The sequence below is a fragment of the Mustela erminea genome, chromosome 20 (genome assembly GCF_009829155.1).
Source record: "Mustela erminea isolate mMusErm1 chromosome 20, mMusErm1.Pri, whole genome shotgun sequence".
In the NCBI taxonomy this organism is placed as follows: Eukaryota; Metazoa; Chordata; class Mammalia; order Carnivora; family Mustelidae; genus Mustela; species Mustela erminea.
In genome coordinates, this window is record NC_045633.1 from 22,951,346 (window position 1) to 22,975,544 (window position 24,199).

General features: G+C 63.2%; 4 protein-coding genes across 12 annotated transcripts in view; 3 read left to right on the forward strand and 1 right to left on the reverse strand.

Moving 5' to 3' along the window:
* Nucleotides 1-777: 777 nt before the first annotated feature.
* CCDC154 (coiled-coil domain containing 154) lies at nt 778-7,670 on the forward strand. Its single transcript, XM_032328635.1, has 18 exons — nt 778-796; nt 969-1,028; nt 1,454-1,670; nt 1,762-1,951; nt 2,075-2,127; nt 2,401-2,496; nt 2,817-2,940; nt 4,384-4,485; nt 4,572-4,700; nt 4,773-4,897; nt 5,100-5,214; nt 5,305-5,442; nt 6,007-6,126; nt 6,202-6,278; nt 6,510-6,627; nt 6,921-7,007; nt 7,239-7,426; nt 7,525-7,670. The coding sequence occupies exons 1-18, from the start codon at nt 778-780 to the stop codon at nt 7,649-7,651; spliced, it is 2,085 nt and encodes a 694-aa protein (XP_032184526.1). The 3' UTR covers nt 7,652-7,670.
* Nucleotides 7,671-7,735: 65 nt separating this feature from the next.
* On the reverse strand, nt 7,736-10,547 carry PERCC1 (proline and glutamate rich with coiled coil 1). The gene is made up of 2 exons (XM_032327117.1): nt 10,217-10,547; nt 7,736-9,243 (listed from the first exon to the last, which is right to left on the reverse strand). Exon 2 carries the CDS (start codon nt 9,205-9,207, stop codon nt 8,461-8,463), a length of 747 nt encoding a protein of 248 aa, XP_032183008.1. The 5' UTR covers nt 9,208-9,243; nt 10,217-10,547; the 3' UTR covers nt 7,736-8,460.
* Nucleotides 10,548-16,453: 5,906 nt separating this feature from the next.
* Nucleotides 16,454-17,822, forward strand: C20H16orf91 (chromosome 20 C16orf91 homolog). Its single transcript, XM_032327542.1, has 2 exons — nt 16,454-16,590; nt 16,667-17,822. Exons 1-2 carry the CDS (start codon nt 16,523-16,525, stop codon nt 17,031-17,033), a joined length of 435 nt encoding a protein of 144 aa, XP_032183433.1. The 5' UTR covers nt 16,454-16,522; the 3' UTR covers nt 17,034-17,822.
* A 2,144-nt stretch (nt 17,823-19,966) lies between these two features.
* UNKL (unk like zinc finger) overlaps nt 19,967-24,199 on the forward strand; it is a 40,254-nt gene continuing 36,021 nt past the window's right edge. For 2 of the 9 annotated variants that reach the window (XM_032327531.1, XM_032327532.1), the window contains exons 1-2: nt 19,972-20,100; nt 21,224-21,330. In XM_032327531.1, the coding sequence (XP_032183422.1) occupies nt 20,024-20,100; nt 21,224-21,330 (184 nt within the window). In that variant the 5' untranslated portion in view covers nt 19,972-20,023. Of the gene's footprint in view, nt 20,101-21,120; nt 21,331-24,199 lie in introns of all 9 variants that reach the window. The other 7 variants (XM_032327533.1, XM_032327530.1, XM_032327527.1 and 4 more) reach the window with 7 other exon arrangements.

Consider the following 24,199-nt stretch of genomic DNA (forward strand, 5'->3'; position numbering starts at 1 on the left):
GGAAGGGAGAAATAAAAGAATCATATCAAGACGGCCAGCGCTGGCTCCCTGGTTCCTGCCCAGCACACGCCACGGTCCAGCAGTCGGGGCTTTGCAGGCTGCTAACCAGGGGCATCCAGGACGGGGCAGCCTTGACCCCCCGGAGGGGACGGAGGCAGTTGTGGCAGATGCTTGTCTGTGGGATATCTTAGCACTGGACTCTGTACCCCCGGGGGCCCTCGGTCTGGGTGCTGTTCTGAGCTGTGGAGTGCAGAAAGGCCCCCAGACCAGGGCTAACTTTGGAATAGTTGCCTTGTCCTGGGGAAGGCCCAGTCCGCCCTCAGTGAGCGAGCCTGGCTCACTGGGCGCAGGGATCAGGTCCGCGCTGGCCTGACCTGGGGTGGGAAAGCAGGGACGTAGTGATTCATGGTGATGACATTTTGAGCCAGCCACAGGGTCCCGGTGGGGGAAATAAAACACTGGAAACTTGCACCTGTCTCTGTTCGCTTTCTGACTGTCCGCAAGGAATCTGGAGGCACTGTGCAGCCCATGCCTGTGGCCTGCACCCTCCCCTGGCTCCGGGGGCGCCCTGTTTGTGCCCTCCTGCCGGCCGGCCGTGAGCACCTGCACGTCCCTCCCACCCAGGCGCCCGGCTCTCCCAGCCCTGTCTCCTGGGCCAGTGACTGCTGCCCACGCCGGCTGGCTCTGCGGTGCCCCTCAGATCTTTCTGGCAATGGGCAGTTGGGGCCGTGGGGGGCCAGCAGGGTCGAGGGCCCAAGTTCCATTGGCAGTTGGCCCATGAAGTCACGAGGTTCTGGTGAGAGAAGGATGGTTCCAGAAGAGCACCTGCCGCTCGTCTGCTGCGCTGTTGTCCTGGAAGGAGCGACATGAGGGCAGGCGCGCCCTCCTGACACCCCACGCGCCCCCCAAGGCCCCAGAGCCTTCCAGGCCCACCTGCCCTTCCTTTCTCCGGCTGCCCTGGTGTCCAGCGCTCGGCAGCCGTGGGTACGAGGCCCAGGGCCTCTGGCCAGTGGCTGAAGCCGTACCAGGTGAGCCTGGTGCCAACAGGGGCCAAGCCGGGAGGCTGGTCCAGGGAAGGGCCTGTGCGGGGGTGCACTGTGGGCCTCCCGGGGCAGGTCTGTTTCCTGACTCCTCAAGGAGCCATACTGCCCTGGGGGCTCGCTCTGGCGCGGGGCAGGCAGGACACAGTGTTGTTTCTGCTTCCTGGTGCTGTGAGTTCTCAGGCGGGGGTCTGGGCCTCTCTGAGCATGAGCTCCCCGTTGAGGGAGCAAGAGCTGAGCTCCTGCCCACCCCCCACCCCCTGCCGCCTGGGCCAGCCTGTGTGACTCAGCCAACGGGCCAAGTTGAGCCCAGTAGACACTCTCAGCCGATCACTGCAGTGACTTTGGTCCCCGTCATCCTGAGCCCCACCCAGGAGCCGGCACCCATCAGCCCGGGAGCCACCTTCTTGCAGAGCTGGATGCTAGCACCCCGTCGTCGGGGGCTTCACCCCCCTCCCAGACAAGCACTGTCACCCTGGGAGGCCTGGGGCTCTGCCTGGAGGAAGAACTGGCCAGCCCCGAGCTCTTGAGTCTGGAGGAGATGGGGAGGCATGAGTCGAGCCCCCTGGCGTCCGCCACCTCCCTCCCGGAGCGGGACTCCGCCAAGCGCTGGACGCAGCCGGAGCAGTGGTGAGCCTGGGCAGGGCTGGGAAGGGACAGCTGGGCCGTCCCCCGACCCGGCAGGCGGGGCCCGACTCAGCCTGCTCCTCGCCCCGGCCAGGGTGGCCGACTTGCAGGCTGAGGTGGCGTCCCTGCGGGGACACAAGGAGCGCTGCGAGCGAGCGGTGCTGAGTCTGCTGCGGGAGATGCTGCAGCTCCGAGCCTGCGTGCAGCTGCAGGACGCCGAGCTCAAGAGGCTGCGGCAGGACCTGCGGCCAGCGGCCCAGGACCCTGAGAAGGAGGCCCTCGAGGTGAGCTGCCGCTGCGCCCACCCAGAGGCGAGCTCCCCTGCTCCCGGGACACCCCGCGCCCAGCTCAGGCCCCCGTCTGTGCTGGCCGGGCTGCGAGGCTTAGCCTCCCCTTCCTCCTTGCAGTTCCCCAGCCCCCAGAACCAGAACCAGAACCAGATGCAGGCCCTGGACAAGAGGTACCCCCCACCCAGTGGTGCAGGCGTAACTGGGAGGCTGGGGGCCTGGGGAAGGCGGCGACTGGGGCGGGACCCCAGGGCATCTGCCTGTCCCTCCTCCTTATCTTGCTCAGGGAAGCCGTGTGCAACTGCGGCCCAATTCAGAGGTCTGGCTTTGCGTGACCGTGGCTGGGGGCCTGCAGCTAGGGCCCCTGGGCCAGGACCCTGACCCCCAGAGGCAGCCGGGAGGGTAGGCCGGGCAGGCCCCAGACCTAAACGGCCCTTGTGTGTCAGGCTGGTGGAGGTGCGGGAAGCCCTGACCCAGATCCGGAGGAAGCAGGCGCTGCAGGACAGTGAGCGGAAGGACACCGAGCAGGAGGCCAACCTCAGGTGGGTGTCGCCGGCCTCCCTCGGGAGGGGCTGTTTCGGGACCCACCCTGTGTGGGCACCGGGAATGGAGGTGCAAGCCCAGATGCCCTGCATCCTCCCCCATCCAGTCGCGCTAGCCCAGGCCGCTCTGGGCTCTCCACCTGGGGCCACGGAAGTCCGTGTCTTGCCCTTGTCTCTGATTGCTCAGGTGGGGTTACCCCACCTGCCTCGCCAGCCTGTAGGTCAGCCTGGGCCCCCCAGCAGTAGGCCTGGGCCCAGGAAGCATTCACAGTGTCTCAGGGCCCCGGTGGGGCGGCTGGGACCTGCGGCTGTTGTCCTAGGCTGGCGGAGCTGGCCGAGAAGCTGGAGCGGGAGGAGCAGTTCCGGGAAGCGGCCTGCAGCGCCCTACAGAGGAGCCAGGAGGACGCCAGCCACAGGGTGGACCGTGAGGTGGCCCAGATGCAGGTACCAGGAGGGAGGCTGGGCCCAGGGCGGCTGGGCAAGCCGTCCTTCCCGGCCATGTGGTGTAGCCCAGGGCGTGGAGGGTGCTCCCGAGGACCTGCACCGTCCAGTCCGTGGCCACCAGCCGCAGGGGGCTCTGTCTGCAGGGAGCCAGTGTTTCAGTTCCCTCTGTCCCACGAGCCACGCGTCAGGGACCCCACGGCCGTGTGTGGCCCGTAGCTGCTGATGTGGGCAGAGCCAAGATGGAGCTCGTCTGTCAGCACGGATGTTCGCTCCCTGGTGGCGTCTCTGCCCCTGGTCCTTGCCCCCCTGGTCCTGTGACCGGCGCCCAGATCTGGAGACAGAACGTCGTAGGCCTGCAGCCCCTTTCTCAGCCATTCCTGGGGCGGCCCCACCCCCGGGCTGCAGCAGGATCCCCTCCCGCTCGAGACGCAGCCTCTTCAGCTCTGCAAACAGAGCCCGGGGGCCTCGGCGCCCGCCCAGCGCGCCCAGCTGCTGCCCACATAGCTCGGCTGCCCAGCTTCGGTGGCTTTCCCCTCGCCGCTGCCCTTTGGGGATCTCGTGTCTTGGCTCCATCAGGACACTGTGCCCCGCTGGGACCAGAAGCTCCCAAAGGCCCCAGGCCCAGGGATTCCTGGTGCTCCAGGCACAGGCAGGGAGCACAGCCATCCCGCACCACCCCCTAGGCCAGGGTCAGCAAGCCGTGACCACCACCGGTGTTCCCCAAGCTGGATCGGCACACGGCCCCACCCATTTGTTACGTCCGGCTCATTTCTGGGTCTGCCCTGGGACCCTGGGCACAGACCCCACATCCTCAGGCTCCTTGCAGAAATGGCCTGCCAACCCCCTCTGCAGAGCACCCTCACAGCATGGGAGGGGCTGGCAGGTGCTCAGGGCGCAACCCCCGTGGCTGTGGGAGCTGGAGCCCCGGCCTTGACACCACAGCTCGGACACACTCCAATCCTTGATGCAGTAGGAAGGGGAGGAGAAGGAGGGGCTGTGGGCCCTGGGGCTGAGGACGTCGTGTGCGCACTGATGTGCGGGTCTGCGAGCTTATGGGCGCACATGTGCGCGCGGCTGCCCTGACGGAGGCTCCCACCTCGGGACGCGATGCAGCATCTGCCATCTGCCCAGGGCAGCGTCTGTGGTCACCGCGAGTACCATCCATGGTCTGGGTCCCCACAAGCTTGACCTATGGGCCCGTCACAGCCCCCTGCCTGGCCCTTGGGGAGGACACGTGGGCCTTGCCTTCCTAAGGAGGGTGTGGTGGGAGCAGTGCTGTGAGGCTCAGGGCATTAGGGGACATGGCTTGGGGTCGACACAGTCGAGCCAGGACACAGAGCAGTCCGAGCTCGCCCTGGGTCTGGGGCGGGGGCGGGCAGGGCAGGGGCTGGACGAGGCCAGGAGGATGGTCGGACCCCACGGCTACCGCACTGACTCCCACAGGCCCAGGTGACCAAGCTCGGCGAGGAGATGAGCCTCCGCTTCCTCAAGAGGGAGGCCAAGCTGTGTGGCTTCCTGCAGAAGAGCTTCCTGGCCCTGGAGAAGGTGGAGGCCCTGGGCCTGCAGCTGGGCCGTGCCCCCCACCCCCACAGCCTCTCTGCTCACAGCCGGTGGGGCTGGTCTCCCCACAGAGAATGAAGGCCTCAGAGAGCACCCGGCTGAAGGCGGAGAGCAGCCTGCGGGGAGAGCTGGACGGCCGGTGGCAGAGGCTCCAGGAGCAGGCTGAGGAGCGTGCGCAGGCCCTGCAAGGGCAACGCCAGGTGGGCAGCCCAGGGCTGGGGGTGGCGGCGACGGGGGCGGCGGGGGGCTCAGGCCCGCCTCTCCCCACTCAGCAGGAAGAAGGCCGCCTCCTGGAGCAGTGCCGGGGCCTGGACCAAGCCGTGATCCAGCTGACCAAGTTTGTGCGGCAGAACCAGATGTCGCTGAACCGGATCCTCCTGGCCGAGCAGAAGGCCTGGTGGGTGTCCCCGGCGCCCAGCGCCCTCGGACAGGGGCTCCTGTTCGCCCCGCGGAGGACTCTGCACTCACCATTGGACGCAGCCCCGTCCAGGGGGGCTCCCTGATCATTCTCCATCCCCCGCTCCCTGGGGTTCTCCCGAATGATTCCAGAGCTGGCCCGACCCAGCTGAAGGACAGTCTGTGTCGGCACCAACCCCCAGGGACAGCAAGGGGCACCTGGAGGAGACCCAGGCCGGGGAGCTGGCCGCCTTCCTGCAGGAGAGCCTGGAGGCTGGCCAGCTGGCCCGACAGGAGGCCCACAGCGCGCTAGAGCTGGTGAGGGCGGTGGGGGCCAGGTCCATGACCCCGGGGCCCCCGCCACCCCAGGCAGCCCCACTCAGCCCACCCTCCCCTGCCCACCCGCAGCTCCGAGAGAAGAGCCAGGCTCTGGAGGTGTCGCTGGCTGAGCTGGGGAAGCAGGTGAAGGACCTGAGCGACCATTTCATGGCCCTGAGCTGGAGGCTGGACCTGCAGGACCGGACGCTGAGCCTGCGGCTGAGCGAGGTGAGCACAGCAGGCCCACTGGGGCCCTAGCGCGCAGTGGCTTCCATGGCAGGGCCACGAGCCCTCGCCCGTGGGCTCTTTCCTCTTCTTCGTCGCGACGTCATGGACACAGTCCCCACGCTGTGCAGTCTACCCTCGTGAAGCCCAGGGTGTGGCGGCTCCTTGTGGATCTGGGGCTGAGCAGCTGTCTTGTCCCTACGGAGGAAGCCCCACGCGGCGAGCAGCCCCTCCCACCCGCAGCCCCCGGCGACCCGCGACCTGCCACCGGCCTGTGGGGATTCGCCTGTTCTGGACGTTGCCTACAAAGGCTCACACGTGGCGCGTGCCCAGTCTGTGTGTTGTTCCGCTGATGGACCCCGGGGTCACCCCCTCCCGCAGCTGGGGGAGGCCATCTGTCCCCATCTCTGCTGACTCCGGGTGGGTGGGGGCCAAGCCAGGCCTCCCTGGTTCCGCTCAGCCTGGACTACCCAGGTGGTCCCATTGGCTCCAGGGGCCCCGTCAATCTGTCCCCCTTCGTCCCCCTCCGTCCCCCAGCTCTGGCCCTCACTGGTGTCTGTGTTTCAGGCAAAGAGAGAGTGGGAAGGCTTGGAGCAGAGATCGCGGGAGGGCCTGGCCCGGTGTCAGAAGGAGGCTGAGGCACGGCTGAGGGAGCTGCGGGAGCGAGTGGACAGCCTGCCCCACCAGGTGGGTGAGGGCTGGGGGCGCGGCTCCCCAGCCCACCAGCTCCTGGGCTGCCCACCCACCCTGCGTGCGTTGCAGATAGAGGTCGTCTCTGACAAGTGCGTCCTGCACAAGAGTGACTCGGACCTCAAGATCTCAGCAGAGGGGCGAGCCAGGTGAGGCCACGTCCGCCGGACGGCAGGAGGGAAGCTGCGGCTCCCCCAGCTCTGGGCTCAGCCCCCACCCCGGGGCAGCCCGCACAGTCCTCGAGCTTTGCCGTCCATCACCTGCCGGCAACCCCCCAGGTCCCACTGGAGAGGTGGCAAAGTGGAGCACGCACCCCTGCACCCCTGCCCTCCCCCTCCCCCTGCCTCTGGGCTACCACCCAGAGCCTCCTGTTCTGACAGAGAGTTCGAGGTCGGGGCCATGCGGCAGGAACTGGCCACTCTGCTCTCGTCTGTGCAGCTGCTCAGGGAGGGCAACCCTGGGCGGAAGATCGCCGAGATCCAGGGCAAGCTGGCCACGGTACCCCGGGGGCCTCCACACCCATCCCGCTCAGCAGAGGGGGCCCCGGGATGCCCCGGATCCCAGACACCCTGAGGTTCAGTGGCTCACAGAGCCAGCATGCAGTGGGGCACCTGTCTGGCACCTCACATGCGGGGGGTGTCCTCATGGTGAAAGGAGCTGGCCTGAGTGCTGGCCAGGACCACCGGATCACCCCCAGGGGCCCAGACCCCACTGCAGGGGCCTGGGGTGGGGGCTGCCCTCACGCAGGCCAGCACACCACAACCGAGCCGACGAGCAGGGGCCACGTTCAGTTCCAGAACCAGATAATGAAACTGGAAAACAGCTTGCAGGACAGCAAAACTATCCAGAACCTCAAGTTTAATACAGAAACCAAGCTGGTGCGAAGTGGTCCCTGCACTTGGGGGCAGCTCCTGGCCCCTACCCCTCCTTGCCGGGTCCCTGGTTCTGTGGGCATTCCCATGCCCATATGTCTGTGTGTCTGGCCCGACAGGGTTTCCTGGTAGATAAGACCCTGTTTTGTCAGAGAGAAATCCAGGGCTGTCCCGTCGCCCGAGGGCCGGATGCCTGGGTTCCCGCAGCAGCTGCTCCTCACACGCCCTTGTCCGCAGCGCATGGAGGAGACGGCCAGCCTGCGTGAGAGCATCCTGCGTCTACGGAGTGAGGAGGGCCCCTGGGCCCTGACACTGGGCAGCAGAAGAGTCCTCGCAGCCCTGGGGAAGCAGCAGTCCTTCGTCAAGGACACGGCTTCTGGAGAGGTGGTCCCTGTGAACCGCTGGGGCGTGTATCAGGCCGTGAGGTGGGCTATGGGGAGCTGCTGTCTGGAGACTCCTCCGGGTCTGGGGTGGTCCTGGGAGGCCCCAAGGCCAGCGGGCCTGAGCCGCGTTTCCCGGGCAGGTGGCTGCAGTGGAAGGCGGTCCTCCTGAACCTGGTGGCCCAGCGGAGGCCAAGCGCATTCCTGGAGAAGTCCTTCCGCCAGGAGCTTGCCCGCCAGCTCATGTCCTTGCCCCTTGCCCAGAAATAAAGGTGCCAGCTCCCGTGGATCTGAGTCTGAGCTCCTTCCCGGGAGGTTCCGTTCCCCTGTCTGAGGCCCAGCCGAGCTGCATGCCCGCCACCATCTCAGGCCGTCCTGCCCACAGCCGCAGAGTCCCGGAGCCCTGCCTGCTCCTGGTAGGCCCTGTGGAGGGCCAGTTGGCCCAGGCTTGGGGTCTTGGCCCCTGGCCCTCGGTGGCTGGCCAAGCCCTTCACACTGAGGTGGCGAACCTGGAAAGCAGCTCCGTCTGCCCTACCATAGGGAGCAAACTGTGTGTTTGCTCGCACACTCGCGTAGTGCCCCTTCCTCCTGCCTCCAAGAACACCGTTGCTCATCCAATGGGAGCTGGTCCTGCCACCTGCTGTGGGGCCTGAGGGAGGGGCAGCCCCAGGACCAGCCAGGCGGGAGGCTGCCGACCTGAGACCTCAGGGCAGGTCTGGTGGGGCCAGTGGGCTTCACCCAGAGTGGGGCACAGTGTGCAAACCACCTGAGCCCACCTGCCCTCCCATCCTGGGGGCAGAGCTCCGAGGGCTAAGGGCCAGGCTGTCTGAGATGGTGGCTCCCGCCTGTTCCCTGCCTAGGGGTCCTCTGGTGGTGGCAGCTCCAGGCCCCAGGAGGAGCCTGGCCTAGCCTCCCCAGGCCTGGGACATCCCTCCCTGAGCTGGCTTGTCCTGCTGGTGGCCGGCCACCTTGGTGGGATGGCCCCTGGGGCTCCAGCAGAGAGAGCAGTGACAGGCTGCGCCCCTGAAGGAAAGGCATTGCCTGCTGCCCCTGGTGCCCCACGGACCCTGACCCGCTCACTAGGCCTCGGCCAGCGGCACCCCATCCAGGGCCTGGGGGGCCCCTCCCCCGGGTATCTCGGGGCCAGTCTCCGCTGACCAGCTGGCCAGCAGGTCGCTGAAATCAGGTGTGCCAGGGTGGAGCAGGCCCAGGGGGCCCAGGGCCGGCTCCTCCCAAAAGGAGAGCGGCAGCTTCCTCTGGGCCATGGGGACAATGTGGCCATACTTGCGCTCCAGCCGGAGCCGCCTGCCGGCCGGGGCCCCAAGCACTGGGTACTGCCGCAGCCCGTAGTCGAAGAGCTCAGCCAGCGGCCCCAGCCCGCGAGCCTGCCCCTCGGGACCCCTGGGGGAGAGCACTCCGGGCTGCGCAGCCTCATCGCCGTCTGGGGGCCCAGCTGGAGCCGGGCGTGCTGGGTCAGCGCACTGGAGGTCATCTGCGTGGACGTCACCGGCGTCAGGGTCCTGCCCCCCGTCCTTGCGGCCGAAATACCGCTGGATGTCGCCGCTGATGAGCTCAGAGAACCGCAGCAGCCGCAGGGGTGTTTCTGGGCTGCTGGGGCCCCGAGGAACTGCTTCTGGGGCCCAGCCCGAGGCCAGGGGGCCTGGGCTCCTACCGCCCAGCCCCGCAGCCTCTGGCACATCCTCCTCCTCCTCCTCGTCCTCGTCCTCAGAGGTCTCCTGGGGCTCCGGGTCTGAGGGCAGGAAGGGCCGGCGGGCCGCCAGGGGCAGCTGGAAGTCGCACAGAGGCCGGATCACGCCCGCGGCCATCTCCTCGAGCCCGCGTCTCCGGGGCAGCAGCTGTGGCTGGGGAGGGAGGCAGAGGGCGGACAGGTGAGCCCTCAGGTCCCCAGGCCTGTGTGGCCACCGCTGAGCCTGGAGCAGGGGCCACGATCAGAAGCAAGGGATGTGTGGAAAGACTAGGGCCATGGGCGTCGGGGGCGCAGAGGCGGTTCCGGAGCAACAGGCCGGCCCGCCGGGCCATCTGCTCAGGTGCCGGCCAGGGGCACCCTGGGAGCAGGGCCTGGCTGCCCCAGTCAGCGCTCTGGGTCCAGGTCCCACAGCCCCTTTGGCTTCGGGGGTCTCACAGGTGGAGGGCCCCGGCCCCAAGCTGGGTGCTGTTTCCCCCCAACCCCCTGCACGGTCTGATGCTATGGATCCAGCGGGGCCGCTGGTGAGAGCCCCGGGCCCCTGGGGTTTGGAGAGCTGGGCGGGTTAGCAGGAAGCAGGGAAGCTGTGTGGGCCTGGCGCTCAGGGCAGGGCGGGCGGGGTGGGATTTGGGGAGCTGACAGAGACAGGGCTGGTCTGAGGCCAGATGGGGCTGCCTCTGAGTGTTGGCGTGCTCTGGGCCCCGAGGACGAGTACGAGGGAGCGGGGGGGACAGCTTGCAGCCGGGAGGGCCTTTCTGCCTCCTGGCAGGACGGGAAGAAAGGGAAAGTGGTGTGAAGGAGAGCGGGGGCTTTCTGCTTGTCAGAACCCCCACCCCGGGAGGCTCACTCTTCTGCCTACAGCCGTCCATCCACACTGAGCTCTGGCTCTCGCTCACAAGGTGGGGAGGGGCTCTTCCCTGCCGGGGACCCCCTGGGCCCAGCACTGGGCTGTGGGGAAGCCGATGTGGGTGCCCTCCTTCTCCAGCCCCGCCCCTTGCCCTCCTGGTGGGTGGGTGGTCCCATAGCCCACCTGGCCCAAAGGCACAGTGCCTTCCAGAAGAAGGGAGGTGGCCAGGTCCCCGCGGCCAGCGCCAGCACCCTTCCTGCCCGCCCCCCAGTCCGGCTCCTACCTGCCGAGGCCTGCAGCTCCCGCGGGGCAGGCCCACCTGCACCTGGGCTCAAGCATTTATAGCTGGGCTCCTCGGCCGGCCGGGCTGGCAAATATTTGGCGACTGCATTGTCATCGCAGACTGGGCAAATAGAGCCCGTTTGCTTTAGCGCCCAGCAACCAGGGCCCCGCGGGGGGAGCCTCAACCTGCCCAGGGACCGTGGAGTGTTTGCTGCGGGCCCAGCTGGCTCACACCCGGGGCCGGGGACCCTTATCTCTGCCACTGATTGGGACCCGGACCAAGCCTTGTTAAATAGGCGGAAAATTAAATTTCATGCTATTTTGACTTCTGGAGTAGGCTCCTCTAGAGGACATCCTGCTTCTGTGGTTCTCTGGGTAAATGGTGCTCCTGGCTGGCGGGAGGAGCCGGGCAGGCCTGAGACAGGAGGCTGGGGGACCCCCGGCCAGGGCCCAGGTGGTGGGCTCCTATGCAGCGGGCCCCATCCAAGCACCGGGCCCTCCGGGGCGCTGTGACGGGTTCCAGCCGTCCCAGAGTTGCCAGTGTGTTTGCAACCAACGCGATTCAGCCCCTGCACCCCCAACACAGGGCCTCACCCCCAGGGTCCAAACTGGTCCCACGCCACTGCCCCCGCCCCCCACCACAGAGCCCACCGCAGAGCCCCCCCCACACACACACTGGGTTACAGCCAACACCATCCCAGGACCCCGGGCGGTGCCGCCTGAGGCTGCCTGACCGTCCTGGGGACACAGTAGCCAGTCACCCAAACGGGGGGTCCAGGAGCAGCAAAGGGGTGTCGTCCAGGGGAGAACCCATGCTTCCTTCCCAGTGTCCGCAGTGGGGCTCCTTGGCTGCAGATGGGTCACCCTAACCTCTGCCTCCATTTGTGCACGGCCGTCCCATGGGACTCTGGGTCCCAGTTTCTTTCCCCTAAGGACACCCATCATTGGACTCGGGGCCCACTGGGATCCAGTCCGACTTGGTATTCACGACTGCAGCTGCAGACACGCGTTTCTGCAGGAGAGTCCACCCCGAGGTTCCGGCAGACAAAGTTTGGGGGACAGCCATTCAGCACACGTGGCCCCTGCTAGCTGCCTCGCTCCCAGATGGGGGTCTCCAGAGACCCGTTGGCCTTGGCTTGAAGCCACTGCTGCCTGTGGGCCAGCCAGGTTCTGAGGGCAGGACGGCAGCCCCCTCCCTGCTTGGCGGGTCCCTGCTCCCCGATCTTCCTCCCACCAATGGGGGCTCACCCTTCTGGGGATGCCTTCGCAGTCCTCCCTGGGCCTTTGGCCTTGGCTCCAGTCTCTGCTCCCTTCAGACAGGAGACAGCACCTCTCCTACCTAGTGACCCTCCATTACGTGAGCTGTGGGAACAGACGGGGGTGGGCCTTTCCTGCAACCGGGGGCCATGGGGGCATTGCTGCGGGCATTTCTTGGGCATTTGGAGGGCCTGATGGAGGAGTCATAGGACACCCGGCTGTGGGGAATTGACGGGGAATGAAGCGTGTGGCCCCGGCCAGGCTGGTAACCTGCCGTGTGTGGGTCCTTGGAGCCTCCTATCTCTCCCAAGCAGGTTGTCTGCCTGGGCCGGGGCCTTGCAGAGAGAGTGCAGGCGTGTGTGGCACGCCAGGCCTCCCTATGCCTGTGGTTCGTGGTTCCCGGATCGTCACGGCCCCTTCCCCACGTCCCAGGGCGCGGCCAGGACACAAGTAAGGTGTCTCATGAGTTCAGTCTGCACTTGGACCCCGGTTCCCAGAAACCGACCTCAGGCACAGCCACAGTTCTGCCCCGAGACTCTGGGTTCGGTGACACTGTTGTCCAGGCTCTGGCCGGGGGAGAGGCCCTCCCCAGCAGCTGGTGTCCCCTCAGACCCAGCACAGTGAGCCTCAGCCCTGCTAGCCGGGATCCCAGGGAGGGGCCCCACAGGTGCGGGGACTGCGACCACAGCACCCCCTGCTGCTCCTTGGGAAGGACTAGGGCCAGGACCTGGGAAGCGGGTGGGCTGGGGCAGGTGTGGCCCCGAGGACCCGAAGCGGGTGCAGTATGGGTGGCGGCTCCAGGAGGGCCTTTGGGCTCAGTCTCCAGCCCTCCTCGGTGCCCTGTCCGGGCTAGGCAGAGTGGGGGTGCTTCTCCCGTCCCCTGCCAACGAGAACATTCCCCCCTACCTCCGTGTGTCCAGAGGACGGGCTTCAGGAAGGTCGTCGTCTACTGGGCACTGGATGGGACCAGGAGCTCACCTGGCCATCTGTGCGAAGAGCAGGTGTCTCCGCAGAGGAGAGAGCCTGGAAAGGCCTTGGCGACGAGGAGCTGGCACCCTGTGCTTAGGGGACCCCACAGACGTCCACACCCCAATCCCTAGGGACTGTGGACATGTCACATCACTGCACTAGCCACAGCAGTCAATGCTAGGGCCCCACAAAGCACAGCCCGAGAGTGTGAAGGTGGGAGACAATCATGAGAGGGACTGAAGAATCAGATCTGAGGTCTTAGTAGGGTGTGCTGAATTGCCCCCGTCCTTGCCACTCCTGCGTCTGAGCCACCTTCAGGAGGAACCGGGAGTCCAGCGACTAGAGGTTGGACTCTGGCTTTTGTTACTGGCAAGGCTGGGTTGGTGGAGACGCACTTTCTCAGAACCACTGCGTACCCAAGTCCAGCTAGGTGTTGGGTAGCCAGGGCCAGGCCAAGTAACATAGGTGTCCCAAGCCCCCTGCTCCCATTGGGACCACTGCAGTGGGCCTGGAACTGATGCACTCGGGCTCGGGCCCCAGCACATGTCCGAGCACCTGCTCCCAGCCAGCTCTGGTGTGGTAGGCCTTACAGAGCTCTACGCCCTCGCTGCCCCCGCCAGCTCCTGCTCCATGGTCAGGCCTCTGTCCCTGGAAAGAGTCTCTGCTCTTCGGAAGGCGCAGACCTGCTTGTCCCCACGCACCCTGTATTGATCTTCCTGGGGAAAATCAATAGCCCCAATATGTCAGCTCTCAGGTGAACCAGCCCTGCCCATTAGGGAGACATTAGACCCCGAGAGGTTCTTCTGTGTGCTTTGAGATAATGAAGGCCGAGGTGTCAGTTTATGCCCTGAGGGGGTGGGGGAGGGGACTCAGACCAGAGTGGGCAGCACCGCAGGCTCAGGCTCCGGCACCTGTCATCCAGCGCCCTGGGTGGGGAGTGCTGGGGTTGGGGCGGGGGATGTGGCTGCCTCTGGGGGAGAGCCTTAGAAAGGGCTGTGGGTCATGGGCAGGGTCGGGTGAGGGGCTCGGCTCTGGGGTGCTGGCTGGTAGGAAGCAGGAAGCTCTGCGATCACGTCCTGGGGCCGCCAGGGCAAAGCACGACACACTGGGTGATTTAATATGACAGCAAGTCTTCTCTAGGTCTGGAGGCCAGCATCTGAAGTGAGGGTATCAGCTGGCTCACCCCCCCACCCTGGGGAGGGTCTGTCCTGGGCCTTTCTCTCTCTTCCTTCTGGTGTTGCTGGCAGTCCTTGGCGCTCCGTGGCTTGGGCCTCTCTGCGTGGCCTCCCCCATGCGTCTCTGTGTCTTTTCTGCTTTTCTTAGGAGGACACCAGGCCTTGGATTTAGACCCCCCAACCCGGTGACCTTTGATCTACATCTGCAAAGACCCTATTTCCAAATAAAGTCATGTGCTGAGTTCCAGGTGAATGTGAATTTGGGGGGACAGAGTTCAGCCCGGTCCGGCACCCCAGAGCATCTTACCCAGAAGGAGGGCAGACGAGGTGGGGCTGCCAAGGTCTGGGCGGTGTCTGGACTGTGTGTGCTCACATGTGATTACAGCGGGGCCTTCTTTCATCCCAAGCAGTCCCGCAGTGGCCTGACCCACACTTGTCCTTGCATGGAAAGATGCTTATGTCCAATAGAGACCCCAGCTATGAGTCCCAGCTCTACACGATCAGGGCACCCAGGAGGCTCAGTCAGTTAAGCTCTGGCCCTTGGCTCAGGTCACGACCCTGGGGTCCTGGGATCGAGTCCTGAAACTGTCTCCTTGCTCAGCCGGGAGTCTGCTTCTTCTTCTCCCCCACCCCTCCCCAATCTCACCCCATTTCCCCCCACCCCATGCTTGCTCTCTCACTTAGGTAAATAAATAAAATCTTAAAAAAAAAAAAAAAAGAAGGACTCTGCAGGACCTGTGTTTTTGCATAGAATTTTCACGATCAGTGGACACCAAGTGGCAGCAGGAATTGGGGACAGAGGAGTCGTCCTTTGGACACATGGATTTGCTTTTTTTTTTTTTTAAGATTTTTAAATTTTATTTATTTGACAGAGACACAGCTAGACAGGGAACACAAGCAGGGGGAGTGGGAGAGGTAGAATCAGGCTTCGTGCCGAGCAGGGAGCCCGATATGGGGCTCGATCCCAGGATCCTGGGATTGTGACCCGCGCCGAAGGCAGATGCTTAACGACTGAGCTACCCAGGAACCTCCCCCCTTTTTAAAAAGACTTATGTATTTATTAGAGAGAGGTAGAGAGTGTGAGCTTGAGAGAGCAAGCATGGGCGTGCACAAGCAGGGGAGGGGCAGAAGGAGAGGAAGGGAGAGAATCCTCTCCAGACGCCCCACTGAGCAGCTCCACCTCCAACCTCAGAGGGCTTTAATTTCCATCTCCTCCAGGAAGCCCTCCAGGCTACACACCAGGATGATTCCAGCCCATTCTCTCACAGTATGAATCCCCTCCACCAATCTGCAGCGGGGGCTCCTGGGCTTGCCTGTGGGTGAGTTGGTTAGGCAGTGATTTCAGGTGGGGTTCTGAGGTAGAGGAGAGGAAAGCTCTCCGAAGGTCTGATATACAAGGGAAGTCATTTTAGATTTCTCTATCAGGATGGCGGTACATAAACTTTCTTTAAACCAAAAGCCGGACTTAAGGGCCTGCCACACACACACTGTATGTCTGGCTCCTGAGTGAGCATCCTAAGGGAAAAACCTCTTGCCTTTGAGATGTCAGCCACACTCCTGCTGCCTTCCTTGAAGTTAAGCCTCGTAATCCTAAACGTACAGCGATTAGCGTATACGCTAATCGATACCCTTCTGAGCTCTTAAAAGCTGTAAAGAACTCTCTGACTCTGCGAAAACAGTTCATTCTCCAGAACTCTCTCCCCGTGAAGACCTGTCTCCCGGGGCGGCTCTCGGTTTGAATAAGACTCCGTATTTCCTTCGTGTGTTAGAGGGTTCGTGCTGGCCAGTCTGCACGGACAGGGTGGAACAGGTGGGGTGGGGCCCAACGAGGAGGACCCGGACACACAGGTGCCTCTGTTGACATAGCAGCTCTGGACATGGTCCCGGGCTGGGAGCTGAGCTGCCGCAGCGCGCCAGGGCTTCCCAGGCTGGGGGGGACCCGCAGGTGCTGTTGCGTGGGGACCGTCTCCAGCCCGCCATCCCCGCCCTAGTGTCTGGAGAGTCCCCGGAGGGGCGGGGCGGAGACCCGCGCGGGGTCTGGTGTCTCTGCCGGAAGCGGGTGCAGGAAGGAGCGGTCCAGAGGCAAAGACGCCAGGTTGGGGAGGCAGCTTATCACCGTCCACAGGGCGGCCTCGCCATCTGATTGTGTCACGCAGTCCTCAGCGCCCGTACACGCACCCCCACAACGTCTGTGAGGATGCCTGCACACCCTCCGTGACCCTCTGACGTGAAAGATCAGCAAACCAGGCCCAGTTTTGACACTGAGGACAAAAGCTCCAGCAGCGTCCCTATAGGGCCGAGCAAGGAGCCCCAGGGCAGCCCGAAGGGCGCCCCCCGCCTGACTCGGGAGGGTGACCCAGGAGGGCAGCGTACGTGCGCACGGGGTCCCGCTGGCCCTCGGCGAGCAGACCCGACGCCGGGGGAGTGCCGTGCGCGTGCCCTGCGGCGCCGGCTGCGGGATCGCGGCCCCGAGGCCGAGCCCTGCGCGGAAACGCCGCCCCGCAGAGAGGTCTGGGTCTAGAGACAGCTCTGCGTACGCTGCACAGGGCAACGCACAGCGCCAGGACATGGGCGAGGGCCTGCGGTCGCACAGCCGCACGAATCCCGGGGCTGCGCCTGCACGGCAGGAAGGGTGCGGGGTGCGCGGGGGCCAGTGCCACGATCTCGCTCCAACCCGGCCCTGCACTCAGGAACCTCTCGGTTCCTTCCTCTTCGGGCGGGCAGCGAACTACAGTTCCCGGCATGCCCTTGCGGCCTGGCGTGGGTGGATGGCTGCGACGGAAGAGGCCGCCCGAGAGTGCGCGTCATTTCCGTCGCGCGACCGGACCCACGTTCTGTAGTCGTGAACAGAGGCCTCGAACGGCGTCCGGCTTCCGGTTTCGCGCGTCGGAAGTGACGCCAACCCGATGCGCCACGGCGCCGAACGTGGAGGCCGGGTCGCGATGCACGGCGTCTTGTGTGCGCCGGCGGTCGGGTGAGCTGAGCAGCTTCTTGGAGCGGCCGAGGACGGGGGCGACGGGCGGGCGCGCTCACAGCTGTCTCTCTTGCAGGGCCGTCCGGACGCTGAGGTTCGTGCGCTGGACTTCGCGCGCCCAGCCGCCGCCGGGTGGCCGAGCGCAGGCCCCGCCCGCGGCCGAGGAAGAGGACGACCCTGACCGTCCCATTCACTTTTCCTCCAGCCGAGCCCACCCGTCCCGCTGGACGGTGCAGCATTCCCTGGGGAAGGAGCAGCAGCGGGCCTGGTGGAGGGTGTTGCCCTTCAGCCTCTCTCTCATGGCTCTGGTCTTCTGGTGCTTCCTGCGGCAGGAAACCGGCGCGGACCGGTGGCTGAAACAGGTGTTCGGGGAAGAGGAGGCGGAGCCCGGCGAGGGTTCGCAGGAGCCCGGAGCTCGGGCTGCCCACCAGGCGAGAACTTAGCGGGCTGGCGGCGCGGGGACAGCGGGGGACGCGGGGCTGGCGGCGAGGGCACAGGCCGCCGCCCCGACGCTTTGGCCATCGGGTTTGGCGATTCTGCCGCCGTTGCGCGCGTCAGCGGAGTGAAGAACTCGGCGCACCGGGCCGCGCTGACCCGCGTGGAAGGCGGAGCGGAAGGCCATCCTGTCGGGGCCGGCTCTCGGCCGGACACTGATACCCAGCGGATACGTCCAGAGGACATGGCGTTTCCAGATGCTCGGGAGAAGCCTCGGTTGCGTCGTGCGCTTTTGAATTTGTGATGTGTCTTTCTCTGGCGCGATCGCGTTTCCGAAGCGGTGCTCGTGACACTCGTGATCCCCGGATCCAGTTCGCGGGTCTTTTGTTTTCGGGGACGGAACAGCTGGCGAAAGAGTTAACCTTTCGATTTGCAGTGTACTGTAGTGCGTAGAAATTGTTTTACAAACTAATTGACAGTACATTTTAATTTGGTAATGTGGAATCAAGCCGATCCCCTCCCCTTGTTTGCGTTTCATTTTAGAAAAATAGAGGGGGAGACTTTTAGTCCTTTCCAGTTCCTTTGTTCTGTTTTTCCAGAGTTGGAACTGAGGGAAGAAATCTGAATGTAAGTTGTGGAGTTTACGAAGGATGCCGGAAATAATGAATTTCATCAGCTCTACAGAATTTTAGGTTTAACAGTTTTCTGGTGACAGAAAAAGGTCACCAGATTCTCTGAATAGAATAAGACTGATAAATATTTCTTTTTATTTTTCCTTTTTTTTTGGTGATTTTTTTTAAAAAAGGATTTTATTCATTTATTTGACAGAGACAGAGAGGGAACACAAGCAGTGGGAGTGGGAGACCGGGAAGCAGGCTTCCCGCATAGTAGGGAGCCGGATGCGGGCTGATCCCAGGATCCTGGGATCAGGACCGGAACCGAAGGCAGATGCCCAACGACTAAGCCACCCAGGTGCCCCTGATAAGTATTTGTTTTGACAAATTGCAGACAGTATTTTTGGGCATCTAAATGATAGCCTTTTCAAGTAGTAAGTAAGATACCGCTTGGTTTTTAATTTGGCTAAGATCAAGTATAATTAAATACAAGATGCACTAAAGGAAGATTTTGTTTACTTACGCTTCTAGTAGAAGGTTTTATTTTGGCATGTCATTGGTCCCAAAATTACCTGGAGGTTTCTTTCATTGGTGTTTGGAGGCTGCTGGATGCCTGCCAGCGTGCTGGCTTCCAGAAGGGTCTCTGTGAGGGAGTACTCTCCATCCGGCAGTGTCTGGGCTCAGTAGGGAAATAAAACTGATGCAAGTATGTTCATTATTTAAAGACAGATCAAGGTTTGGAAAAATTGACCTAATTGTAGCTCAGGCTACATTTTTATCCCAGCAGGAGCAAAGAACTAAGCCATCCTTTCTCTAACCTGGCATGGTTGTTACCTGTTTAATTGTAAACTATTTTGTTGGAGCAAATTGTTCAAACCTGAACCCTTACTTTTCTCTCAGTAGTTCCTGCAGGGGGAAGAAAAGGCCTAATGAAAAGAATTTTTGTTTTAATTAAAATTAATTCTCATATGACAGAAACAACATGGATTATCTGGAAAAGTTAGATAACCATAGTAAGCAAAAGGAGGAGAATCAGAAACACTAAAAATCCCACCGCCTAGAGCCAGCTGCTGTGAACACTTTGTTGTTTACCTTCCCAGATTGTTTTGTGTGTATAAATACACAGCTTTTCAAAACACAGGGGTGGGTAATCTTTTGGATGAAACATCATGTACTACATGGGAACACATCCTGAGTATTTCTACGGCAGCCGCCGGCGAGGGCGTTTCTGGTTCTGGACTTTACACCCGGGGCACGGTGGGCCTCATGAGCAAAAGGAAGACCAAGGTGCTGGTGACAGTGGGAGCAGGCCCTCCGGGACCTGGGCTTTTCCAAGGGGCAGGGCAGAGCAGGTGGGCAGGGGAGCTGTTACCTAAAGCCCTTCATCGTCTCAGTCTTTGTCCCAACCGCCCTCCTTCAAGGGCTTGTCTTGCTGCAGCATTGGAGGGTTTCTGTTCAGAACAGAAAATGCCCACTCTATGGGCTCTGCCTTACTTTCACTTGCTTTTTAAGATAATTTTTAATTTAATTACTAGCTGGGTTGAACATTTTCAGAAGTGTCTCATGCCTCATATTTACAAAACTGCGTGCTCCGAACCTAGGTTCTCCCTCCTTAAGTGCATATCCTCCCTCCTACCCCAGGCTCACCGAGCCAGGACCCTGCTGCTGCTCTGCTGCTTGCTTCCCCGAGAGCCACCCCCCCCCCCCCAGTGCGTCCGCGTGGTGACAAGAGCCGTGTGTGACTTCCCCTTGACTGTAGGCCTCTTGGATTCTTTCTTAAAATCAGCGTTACTGATACACAATTCACCCACTTGCAGTATGTAATGAAAAAAACGTTTCAAATAGTGACTTGGGGCAGCCATGACCACAGCCTAATTTGAAGACCTGTTCGCAATCCTTAAGAGAAAGCTGGGTACCCGTAAGCAGCGCTGCACGGCCCCCCACATCTGCCGCATCCATCCCTAAGCCACGGCGTCCGGTCCCCGCAGCTCCGCACCCAGCCTGGGGGGGTAGAGTCTATGAAGGAGTGGACTGTGAGCTGCCAGCCAGCTGTCCCACGCGGGGCACCTGCTCCGGGTCGTGCAGGACGCTCTGCGGGAGGGGCCGGGGTCCGCCTGAGCTCGGGTTGGCGTGAACACGGACGAGGGGAGCCCGCAGGGGCACAGAAGTGTGCACCGGGGGCGGGGGCGGCGCGCTCGGGGCGTGTCCCTGCGGAGCTGGCGCTGGGTGCGCTAGCCGGGCAGGTCCGGGGTCCGCGGGACGCCGGCGGGGGCGGGGCGGGGCGGGGCGGGGGCGGGGTCGCGGGGGGCTCCGTGCCGGGGGAGATCCGGAGGGGCGGGGGCGGGCCCGCCTGGCGCATGCGCGCTGCATTGTTTTGACTGAAAATGCCGTCGGTTTCGAAAGCGGCGGCGGCGGCGCTGAGCGGGTCCCCCCCGCAGACGGAGAAGCCGACCCACTACAGGTCAGTGGCCGGGCCGGCCGCGGCGGGGACGGGGTCGGGCCGGGGGACGGCCCCGTGCGCCCCCCGGCCCGCGCCCCGCGCACCTGGGCCTGGATGCCGCTGCCGGTGCGGCCTGGAGCCCCGCGCCGCCCCCCGGCCCCCGCCCCGGCCTCAGCGTCGCACCTGGGCTCGGGGCGGGCTGACCGCCGTCCGACGCGGGCTGCAGCCGCCTGAGGTCGAGCGGCGGCGCCCAGGTCTGGGGCGGCACCTGGGGGCGGGGGCAGGGGAGCGCGCCAGGAGGCGGGGGTCCATGGGCCTTCGCTGGGGGTTCGGGGGGTTGCGGAGAATGAGCCTGGGGGCCGGGGGGAGGGCGGCCATCTGCACCCGGGCTGCCTCCGTCTGGGATCAGGGATGGCACCAGAGCTTGGGGCTCGGGGCGTGCCTGGGGTCGCCGTGTCGCCCCTGAAGTTGGGGGTCGCGTCGGGGGCCGGGATTGGGGGATGCTGCGTACGGCGTCCAGGGAATCGCATCCGTGCTGGGGGAAGGGCGGCCGTCTGCACTGGAAGTGGGGGGTCGCGCCTGGAGTCGGGGATGGACGGCCGCGCCTTGGCTCGGAGGGAGGGCGGCCATCTGGACTCGGGCTGCCTCTGTCCCCGGTTGGGGCGCTCCCGGGGTCGCTGTGTCGCGCCTGAACTTGGGGGTCACGCCCGTGGCCGGGATGGGGGGGTGCTGCGGACGGGGTCTGGGAACTCGCACCCGGGCTGGGGGTAGGGTAGGGCGGCCGTCCGGACAGAGTGGAGGATCGCATCTCAGGGCGGAGATGGTTGCCTGCGCTTGGGGTCGGGGACTGTGCCTGAGATGCGAGGGACGCTCTGGGGATGGGGGGCGGCCGTTGGGGTCATCTGCCTTCGGAGTGGGGGCTGCTCCTGAGGTTGGGGCGCCCTGGCTTGCGGGGTCTGGTCCCCGCCCACGAGTCCCCCGATGCCGCCCGCCGGCGGCGGTGGCGGCGGAAGCGACCCGCAACGCTGTTTGTCTTTTTAGGTATCTAAAGGAGTTTAGGACAGAGCAGTGCTCCCTGTTTGTGCAGCACAAGTGCGCCCAGCACAGGCCATTTACCTGTTTCCATTGGCATTTCCTAAATCAGCGTCGGCGTAGACCGCTCCGCAGGCGGGACGGCACCTTCAACTACAGCCCGGACGTGTACTGCTCCAAGTACGACGAGGCCAGCGGCGTGTGCCCCGACGGCGACGAGTGAGTGTGCGCCGCGGCCGGGTGGCCTTCTGCGGAGCGGGTCCTGCCTTCCCTCGGAAGCCTTCCCGCGGCCGCCAGTGGCTTTCCTCTGCCTGCGGGGCTGTGTGTCCGCCCGGAGCTCCGGACCCCCTGCCCCGCCCACGTGGGAACCGGGTCCCCGCACTCTCTGCGTTAAAACCAGCCCTTAGGATGTGCACCTGTTCGAGGCTGTCTGTGGCTGTCAGCCGGAGGGCTGCTGGAATGCTTGCAAATCATATCTGGAGCAGTTCCTTTCTTGTGGCTCAGTCGTCTAACTTCTCTGTAACAGACTGGTAGGGACGTTATCGTATCTGTAGGCTGCCATTTCTGTAGTACTCTTAAAATTTAAGAAACGAAGGTTTTGTTTTGGTTGGCTTTTTTCTTACAAGTTTCTTCATGGTGTTATGAACAGATGTATTTATTCAGCAATATGTAGACTGGGAAACAGGCGAGCGCAAGTCAGAGTATGTGCGTTCGCGGAGTGGGCAGAAATCTGTAGCCGGAGGCTTTCCACTTTTCTCCTGGACCGTTGGGGCAGGAGGATGGCTGGTCCGTCTCTGCCTGGATTGGGGCAGTCTCCCTGGGCCCCAGGGCCTCTGGTAACCACTGCTTGCCCCCCTTCTGTTCAGACCCAGCACTGATTTGGGGGCGGTCCTGCAGGCTCGGTCGACTGACCCTTTGAAAGGAGCTGGGTGGGTCTCCAGGAATGCTCCATTTCCAAGACTGTGTTTGCTCTGCTGCAGAGAGAGCAGAGGGATGTCTGTTGTCCTTCATTTTCCAAAGATGCTCAGGCCAGGGAGGAAACTTCCGTGTGTTATAAACTTTATACTCTTACACTTACTGCAAGTGTAGTTGAGCTCAAGATCAGTAAGATTGTTGTCGAGGCAGCTGGAATCCTGCTGAAGAGATGTGCCCTGCTCCTCCCCTGCTGAGATGGTGAGGCTTCTGTGGAGTTTTTTTGTTTTTTTTCAATTTATTTGACAGAGAAGCAGAATGAGAGAGAGAGAGAGAGAGCGCATGAGCAGGGTGGAAAGGGCAGAGGTAGAGGGAGAAGCAGTCTCCCCACTGAGCAGGGAGCCCAATGAGGGGGTTTGATCCCAGAACCCTGGTAGCATGACCCGAGCCAAAGGCAGACGCTTTACTGACTGAGCTCCTGAGGCACCCCTGCTTGTATGAAGTGTTACAAGGGTGTTACTTAATTGTTTCTTGAGCTGATGTTTTCTGCAAATGGGTCTTCAGAAGGGATGTGTTTGTCTAGCTGAGGCCTGACATCAGGTCCCACATTTCCTTTGGCCATGTCAGTCACCCCCCCGGCCTTGAGTCCTGAATTACCCCGGGGGGCGGGGGTACAGATGCTTGTCACTGGTGCTAGGGATCCAGTCACCCAGCATGTTTGACCCTGTCCTAGAGAACCAAGTGGCAGTATTCACTAATGCTCTTAATGCATGCGGCCAAAGCCTATTGGAACAGCTGTTTGGGGTTCTGGAGTCTGTGTGTCCTCGTACTGACCTGGCCCCTTTGCTGGGCCTTAGGATGGCATCCCGGCCTCTCAGGATGAAGAGTTGGCAGTGGACACTTACCTGCACGTGGTCATTTCAGCTGGGCTCAGGAATAGTTAAGTAGCACACAGTTATTGATTACAGAAATAGTGATATGCGATCTCAGGGACACGGAGGTCATCACTGAGAATCAGGATGAGTGGGAGTGAGCTGCCTGTTGGCCCTTTTCTGTTGCGGGTGTGTCCGGTGACTGTCCATACAGTGAGAAAGTCACACGTCTAAGTAAACAGTTTGTCCTTTGTCTTGAGCATCAACCCTTTAGGAAGTGTTTGGTAGCATGCATGTCCCCTGGGGATCTCTCCTTAGTAATTGGTGCTCCACTACATGGGAGAGGGGCTTTCTCATTCCCCACAAGTGGAGTGGCCCAGAGTTTGTCCGGTTTGACTGGTTCACATAGCATCTTCATGGAATTTGTAAGTAGGTTGTGCCAATCTGTTATTTTAAAGCATGAACACCCTGAGAAGGCCGAACCCCTTCAGTCCTTGTCAGGTGACATAAGCATCCAGTGTTGGTCTTAGCGCTGGCTGGGGCCACCTCTCAGCTGAGCTGTGGGGCAGGACAAGACGGAGATGGAGGGATGGCACCCCTGCTGTCACGGCGTTTTCTAAGCTGGCGGTTACCTTCTCCCCTCACTGTTACTTCTCTTCCTGTGGCCCCTCCCCCACCGACACCCCTTTTCCGTGGCGGGTGGTCACCCTTTCCCTCTCGCCATCACCCATTCCTCCAGGGCCCCCTTCTCCCCCCGTGGTGTCGCCAGTGTCCCCTCTCGGTAAACATCCCTCGGTCATCTCCCCCTCCCCAGAGACACCCCGCCACGATCCTCTTCTTTGGGCGGGCGGGCGGGCCCCCCTCTGGCCCGGGGGAAATCAGTCTCGCGCTCCAGACCCGCGGTCCTAGCTCTCTGGGGGCGGCCCCCTCTGCCGGACACGCCCCTTCCCCCCGGGGCTGGCCACGATTGGCCGTGCGGGTCACGTGCCCCAGCCCCGCCCCGTGGCCGGAGCGCGGGGGTCCGCGGCGCGCGGTGTGCGTGGAGCAGTAGACCGAGACGGTAAGAGGTGCGAGAGGCTGCTTCGGAGCTTGGGCTCCGGCCCCGCTGCACCGCGGCCCGGCTGCACTGCGCCGGTGTTCCCTCTTGGAGGATCCGTCCCAGGTATTTTTTAGGCCGGGCTTCAAGGAAGGCCACGCCTGTGCCGAGGGTTTTCAGGTCGGCCCCGTCCCGAAAGCAGGTCTGTGTGGACAGCCCCAGGCCCCCGCCGGCCCTGCTCCGCCCGCCAGGGCAGCGGGCTGGTGTG